Genomic DNA, 8,120 nt, shown 5'->3' with positions numbered 1-8,120 from the left:
TGTCCATGCTGACTTTCCCATTTCCAAGGGATTCTTACCTTGGTGTCATTGGGGTCCATGCCTTTGGAAAGGCGAATCTTTCGCAGAAGTTCCCGCACGGGCAGTCTTACCCTCACACCTACATACTGCCTCTGAGGGGGGTCCGTGCTAAGCCCAGGGTCTAGAAAAACCAGAATATGGGACTTAAAGATTGCTACAAGGTAGTGAAATGCTAAGAGCCATCAAATGATCAAGAGAGCATCAGGCAGGCTTGGGTGTGTATCTAAAGCCATTTGTTTTTGAGAGGAAAAGTTCCCATTTTAAATTATGTGGTCCTTGGCTCTGAATTGTTAATAATTTGTCATCTAAGGACTTGCTTTAAGTTATTTCTGTAAGTGAAGAGGGCCTCACAACTGGTGAGAAATACTAAAATAACCTGACATCTCTGACTGGGAGGTGAGGGGATCCAGGAGAAAGGACTGAACAGAGAGAGTTAAATGGCAGATCAGAAGTTGCTCAGCTTCACTCAACAGGGAGGATTTTGGAGGGTGGGGGAGTGCTGGCTGATTGTTAATCATAAACCTGTTCCAGAAGCAGCATGAAAACTGGAAACAAGAAACTCAGGGAGAGTTGTGAGGAAGGAATTTTGGAAGGATTGTAGGGAACAGGAAGGGGAATTGAGGCACAGGGCCTTAGAGACAGATTCTTTGTGGTTGTGTAAGTCCACACAGCGTGTAGTGATTTCAGTAGACTTGCACTGATTTACAGCTGCTGAGAATCAGGCCTAGAGGGTGCCTTTAAGAAGGTGTACTTGAATGCTCTGCAGAATACTGTTCCACTTAGTCATATTTTTCCATGGACTGAATTGTATTTGCTGCAGTAAATTTTTCTTGCATTGCTGCTTCAAAAGCTGGTGCAACTTCTTTAGGCTGCCAATGGCAGTATTAGAAGTTCAGATAGGAGTAAACTTCCATCCTCTACCTCCCCTATGCAAATTGAGTTTCTTTTCTACCTAGGAAGACTTCTAACAATCTTCAAATTCTCCTCAGCCTGAAGAAGGATGTATGTGCCGGAAAGCTTGCAAAGCAAGGATTTTTTTGTTGCTCTTTAGTTGGTCTAAGTAAAGATATTGCCTCTGACCCAAGATCTTTGTGTATCTCTTGCTTCTGAGACTGCTTTCATGCAATTATATATTTTTCCAGAGTTTAGAATCAATCCAGTTAGGATTCTTCTATACTGTGATGTCTGTTATCACTGCAAGAGGTGAGGAGGGAGGGTATTTTTTTTTTCTTTGCGTGTCTGAGGTGTCCCTGTATTTTCCTAGGTAGTGGGAAAATGTAAGATAACACACAAGACACTATCACAAACCAGGTATGAATTCACTTGGAGTCTGAAGTGTTAAGACTCATTGTGTGGGCTGCTGAATGCTAGGAGTCTGCCAGGGGTGATGCTCCCTGGAGCAAGGGTGAGCAAAGGTGTAGTTCTTGAATTCTTGCCCCCTTTTTGCTTTAAATAACAACATGGTGGCCTAGAAGGAACAGGTTATGCATAACTCGGGTAAGCAAACCCTTCAGGGACAGAAGCCATATAAATATACACACAACCTGAGATGCCTGGGCCAAAATTTACCCAGAGATGAAATTCTCTGTTGACTGGCTAAGTCCTCCCCCTGAAGACAGTCAGAACTCTTGACATGTCTCCATAACTCCATAGCATACCTATGCCCTCTAGGAACCAGTTTCACATGTGTAGACTTGTGTCACATGGGTTTGTTTCTGTTCACTGATTAGGGAAGTTGAAACTTTGCAGCGGGAGGATAATGCTAAGTAACAGAGTGTGATTTCTGCAACTGCTCTGGATTGTCATTTGTGTTAAACTCTGTGGAAAGTTTGGGATTTCTGAATACTCACAGAAGAGCCGTGAGTAAAATACAACAACATACCATTTACTTTATCTGTCGGCCAGCTTTAGAAGTGTGGATTACATCTATCTTAGGCTGGTGTTTTAAAAATGCAAGCACTTACTGTTTCAAGTGCTTTGAGAGGTTGGATGAAAAGTTGTTCTAGAAGTACAACTTTGTTAGTATTGCCTTTCAGATTATTTAAAGCCAGATGATACACCAAGATACCTGCTCAAGTGCAGCCTGGGAATTGAAGTATTCAGTAAAGGTGATTTTCAGTATATGCATCAGTACAGGATCCTGTAATTTTTCAGCAAATCTATATAATATTTATATATTTGCATGTGTGTTTTAAATAACACAATAATTGCTCTTAGATGCAGAACCAAATGTGATTCAGAAAGTAGATGAGCAGTAAAATGTTATTATACAGGGTACACCAGTGAACAGAAATGAGGGAATATTACTATAAACATATGGAAGACGATGGGGGATTTTTAGGACTAGATCACAGCGAAACAAAAATGAACATACTTCTATACATCAGTCATTCATCATCACTTGGAATTATTATGGAACAAAAATCAAGCCGCAATTTTTGCTTGATTTTTTTTTCCCCCCCCTGTATATTTGCAGCCAGCTGGAAATCAATATAATTTATTGCTTGTAAAGAATGTTGTTGCCAAAAGCTGTTCAAAGCATGCAGATAAAGTTTTGAGCTTACCGGTCAGAGCAGACATCTCCTGCTGTTTACCTAGGGAAAGAGGACCGATCTTGGGACTTGCAACATTAAATTCTGTTAATCCAGAGTCTGGCAAGCATGGGCTCTGAAAACAGCTTCGGGGGCTGGCTGTTTCCCCAGGCAAAGGAGATCCTTGGCCTATACTATAGGCAGAAATTTCATTTTCGCTGATGTTTTGCTTGTCCAGTAGTCCAGGACTCATTTGAGCTGTTTGCAGCATTTCCACTAGGCATGTGGGGAAAAAGCTAATTATTCAAGGAAAGATGTAAATCCGCATTTCACTCTGAGAACTGGAGGATAAGTCTTTTGTTGCCTAATAGCTGGTTCTACCTTCACTATTGTCTGCAACAGGAAAGTGCACAAGTTAGAGAATGAAATCCGTCTTTAAATCCCAGCGGTTACTGGAACCTGCTTTTGTGACTGTCTCTGACTCTCCCCAGCTTCTTTATACTTAGATATGGTTTGAAAGACGTCAGCCTGCACGTGCCACACCCTCTTCCCCAGTAAGCCAGAGCAGCAGCATTGTCGTAGGAACTGCTCAATAGAGCTGATCAAAAGCAGAACTGTTATATATATTTGCCAAATGCAAAGAAAACCAGGTCAAGAAAGGGAATGTTTCCAAGGTCTTCAGCAGAGAACAGCAAATTGATCTTGCTCCAAATACAAACATTTTTACTAATCCTCCTCTCTCCTGCTCGCCTCCCAAGCCTATGTTAAAAAAAACCAACCAAAAAATCCCCCAAAACCTTTCTACCTGTGACAGTCAACACAGAAAAAGAAAGCAAAAGTCAGCATCTCTGTCTTGATAAATCAGAGAAGCCAGAGAGAGGAATTTAATTCATACAATGTGATACACTTTACCCTATGCAGAGTTTTTGACCACATCTATGGACAAATAGCAGAGACTCAATGTAGTCTGTTAAGATCTTTGCTAATATTATTGAGGTTTATATTGAAAGATGCTCGGAAGCATGTGTTAATAGGTGGTGGTATAAAGTCCTGTGAGGCGCCAGAGAGGAGCTCATTAAATAAACTGTATTTTTTTTTGCATCAGCAGTATCACGGTGCACTGTTCTTATGAACTTAATAGAACAGTTCAGTACAAGAGCTGAAATTGCCTTTGTTTCTTAGGGAAGGATAGTTGAAGCTGTGCGTCCATACTTGGGTGTTTTGAAACCTAAGCTTTCCAAGCTAATGTGACTCTGAAAGTGTTTATCTTGAAAAAGTATGTTGCCTGCTGTAGCAGAAGAAACCACAGCTTTCCCCAGCTAAGCCCCAGAAAGCTTACAAAAAGATTTCAGTCAGCTAAGAAGGTTTCAAATCTTCCTGGTTAATCATAAGAAATAATTTGCAGATAGATTGCACTATATCTAGTGAACTGAGCAGAAAACTAAATACTGACAAATCTTTCCTTATTATCCCATTGCCAAGTCTCTATGGACTTACTGAAGTCACTTCACTGCTCTGCATCTCACTGCCGATTCAATAGATATATAACAGTTCCAGCCCTGGGGTAGGAATGGTGGAGTTTACTTGGATACTGATAAAAAACTTCTGAAGATTTTTATGAAGGGACTGATACTTAGAAGTACTGAGCACACCTAGGTCTTGTGGGCTTCAGTGGAAGCTGGAGGCACTAAATAGTTTGAGAAATCAGGTTGTAATTCCCTACATGCTGTTTCATCAGCTGTACTTCATACAGGAAAGGTACAGAAAGGCCATTGTATAATCTGAGCAGGTTGTGCTTTCTGGCTAGATCTTCACTGCTCTGAGTGCAGCTGGAGATGGAGGAACACCAAGCCAGCTAAACAAAAACTTTACTGCACAGTGAAGGCAAAGTGCTATGGGATTCAGCACAGGATGCAGGAGCCTGCTGGAGACCGTGGGCATGTGCTTAGATGGCTAGCTGGCTCTCCAAGCTGCCTCTCATCTCTGATGTTCCCATTACACCAACCAGGTTGCTTAAACCTGGAATAGGGATGCCTCCTCACATTGCTGTTATGCTTCCTAATTACAGTGCAGACATCATTTTAATGACTCCTGTCCACTCACACAAGTCCAAAGTGTACGTTTAATGGGCTTGTAAACTTGAGCTAGAGGGCAGGGGGAAGTGTGAGTGCTGTTTATGGTTTCTTCCTTTCTCCAGTCCCACTGGCTCCAGCAGTTGGGTGGAGTTAGTTAGATGATTTCTAATCATCACCAGGGGATCAAGCCTCCAGAACTGCCTTTCTGCAGGCACAGTGAGAACAGGAAACCAAGTAGGCATTTTAAGGTGGAACTGGATAAGTTTATGCATGGGACAGTTGCTTGGAAAGGGTGCTTTACAGCTTGGCATGCTTTCAGTCCAGTCTCCCATGTTCTCATTGGAATTGCTGTAGGCCACTCATCAAATCTGCTGAGTAGTTCCAGCATCATGTCACACTGCCAGCTTTCACCTAGGCTAGGCTAGCTCCAGCGGAACAACTTGAATGTTTGACCTTGGGCTGACCATTGGGCTCAAGACAGGTGAAGAGAAGCTCTTGTTCACAGCCAGGCTGGGGAGGCTTCTTTTGGAGGACAGTTGGCTTTCCAACACATAACTATCCTCCCTTTGGTAGGCTTAGTCATCCTGGTGCTTAAAATATGGCACCAGGACTTGCAGGAGGTCAGGTCTTTCAGATTTAAAGTTGTACAATAAGCCAACGTCCTGGGCCCTGTGTGCTAGACTGAATAGTTTGCTGCTAGAGAGAGATTTCTAGGGAGCCAGAAACTGTTTGTTTGACCTTTTTAACTCTGATTGAGTCATCAGACTGTGTCTGCCTTCTGAAATGAGAACACATATCGATCTCTTGGTGTAAATATTTTCTTCCTGTTTTAACCACACTGCCCGTTATCCTTTAGCTACCAATTGGGCAGACTGATACTGATTCTGTCCATCCTTTTCTCATGTTAAGTGGCCTTTTTTAAAATTTCTTCTGAAATCCACAGGGCTTGTAGCCTTGGATTGAGACACTGTTCAACCTAAGTAGGAGGGCAGATTTTGGCAGGATGAAGACTGGCCTGCTGCAACAAAACATTTGATTTATTGAAGTCTGAGTGGAACTGAGACACTTATTTCACATCTTCCTTTATTCAGCATTTTGTGCAATGCATTTCACGGTTCAATTTACAGCGCACTGTTAACTTCCCACTGAAATTGGAATTTAAATACCTACATAGTCTTGAGAAAACCAAAACCTCTCCCAAAGCAGAGGAGAAGAGATGTCTTACGCCCCGCAAAAATACTGAAAGTGGAGAGGTTTTTTGCCATCCTAAGAAACTGTTTTTAAGGATTTAGTTTTCATTTAATTAGGATTCCTGTGGCTTCCACCTGTCTGCACTTCAGTAAGTACCTGATATTTTATACAAGCACACTGCTGTATTTTTACACCCCTCAGCTTCTGCTAAGGTTGGGACCAGAAAGAAGTATTGTAAGAGACAGTTTGTGTAAGAACTGAGATGTCCATTAGATGCAGTCACTTGCCCTACTGATGACAGCTTTGGCTAAATGTACTAAGAATGGTAGGTATTGCATCCTTTTGTAGGTCACATATGGTTACCATTAGTACCTTTTTTTTTTTTTCACATCTGTTGACATAAATGTTTAGTCAAGCATTTACTCAAAGAGATTTCAGGATAAGGAAAGAATACCCTGCCCAAAGCCATAGGTATATCAGTGATTTTCTGCAATTAAAATGGCATTCTGCCCCACTCACCTTACCTCTACTGCGTGCTTAAAGCTTGGCACTTTCTCTCTTTTCTTAACAAGGTCTGGGATCGGATAGAAATTGTGTTTTCGAATGCTTGGCTTCAGAGTAGGATTGACAAGCCATGTTAGGACTTTGCAGGAGATAACGTCAGAAATCGAAGTAGATGCAGAATTGTTCAGGCCTTTAGAAAGGACAAAAAAGTGGAGAACGAAGATGCTTATAAAGCTACCATTTTTCCTCAGTAAATGGAGATGACTTGGTGGGGAAGGGTATGAAATTGTTGTTATAGCTACTGGAGGCCTCCACTTTGAGACTGGAGCCCCATTGTCCTAGGTATCGTGTGAACACAGAACTAGAGACCGGTCAATCCTAAAGAATTTGTCTCTAAATAGGCAAGATGTGTGAAAGTAAAACTGAAACAAAAAATAATAATAAAAAAGGGACAAATTTGGCTAGATTTTGTGACCCCACATCCATGCTTTTAAGTGGGATGTTTTAAGTGGGATAGCTAAAATATATTTTAGAGTCGCTAGGTAAACATTTAATTTTTTAGAAACCTGATTTAAAACTGGGAGGAATGTGCCCCTGAGAGAGGGCTAGCAGGAAAAAGTGAAGCACCTGGGAATGTTCCAGTGTCTCCTGCTTTCCTAAGGCACAGGCTGGATTGGATACCATTTGCTTTGCACATTTTGTGGAAGGCTACACACCTGGACTTTGAGGGGTTTTTTTCCAAAAAAGAAACCTCTCTCACCAGAAACATATTTGAGCTATATTGGAAAAATACAGTAGTGCTGTAGTGAATATCCGTAACTTGTGAGCCTGAGGTTTTTAGCTGCAGGTCAGACAAATAGTTGTCTGGAGCAGTTGGCATAGGACGGAGCCAGGTGCTGGACTAGACGACCTCCTGAGGGCTTGTGCAGCCCTGTTTTTCTATGATTCTGTGATTTGGCTGAGAGGAGACAGTGAAAGGCCAAACTCTCCTATTAACTGGGCAATGATTACATTATTTGTCTTTGCTGTGGGCAATGCTTGGCCTTTGTAGCTCAGAGCTGGAGACCTGAAATGGTTTCTAGTCTGCTTTCTTACTAGTCAAAAATTCAGAACATGAGTGTTAAGACACGGTGTTGAGAAATGGTGTGTAACATTTAAAGCTTCAGTTGGGGATTTCCCAATTTGAGGTACCTTAGAAAACACTTTGCTCACTCGTTGTTAGGGTTTTAGGCCTTGTGTTGTGTCAAGGTTGACAGTGCAGTTCGGTTAAGAGGTAGACAGTGGATTTGTACAAGATGGTTTGGATAGGGGCTGATCCTACCTAGGGCAAAGTTGGACTAGATGACCTCTTGAGGTCTCTTTCAGCGCTGTTTCTCTGTGAGAGAAACCTGCTCTTTCAGAAGGTGCAAAATGCCGCCTCTGAGAAATATAATCCTTTATAAGTATCCTCAAGGCCAACAGTCAATATTTGAATAATTCAGAACAGTAGTTGCTTTTGAAAATCATAGCTTTATCAGTGTTGTGGTTTGGGTGTTATTTGATATTTTTTTTTTTTAATTGTTGTTCAATTAAAAAAGAAAGAAACAGAATCCTGGGAAACTACCTTTTCTGAAGGAACCGGTATTACAGCCAGATATGTCCCAGTTTCCAACTTGATTTGGAACCTCTCCCATCTTTCTCTGAATCCTGCATTTCCTTCTGTGCACATCTCTTTCCATCAAGTTTGGCCATGAGCAGGAGGCTCCACAAGAATGTTTCTTTCCAAGATCATCTCGTGGCA

At 41.7% G+C, this 8,120-nt stretch overlaps 1 protein-coding gene across 1 annotated transcript in view; it reads right to left on the bottom strand.

Annotated features, from left to right (window-relative positions):
• The window catches only part of LOC109291467 (NF-kappa-B inhibitor zeta-like), a 21,844-nt gene extending 18,786 nt beyond the window's left edge, over positions 1-3,058 (bottom strand). The window contains 2 exon segments of the mRNA XM_019508523.1: positions 39-160; positions 2,604-3,058. Coding sequence (XP_019364068.1) covers positions 39-160; positions 2,604-2,841 — 360 coding nt within the window. The 5' untranslated portion in view covers positions 2,842-3,058.
• Positions 3,059-8,120: the final 5,062 nt, after the last annotated feature.

The sequence above is a fragment of the Gavialis gangeticus genome, unplaced genomic scaffold (genome assembly GCF_001723915.1).
Source record: "Gavialis gangeticus isolate Ggan-Ray unplaced genomic scaffold, GavGan_comp1, whole genome shotgun sequence".
NCBI lineage: Eukaryota > Metazoa > Chordata > Crocodylia > Gavialidae > Gavialis > Gavialis gangeticus.
Note: the sequence above shows the minus strand (reverse complement) of the source record. Positions and strands in the feature narration are given on the sequence as shown.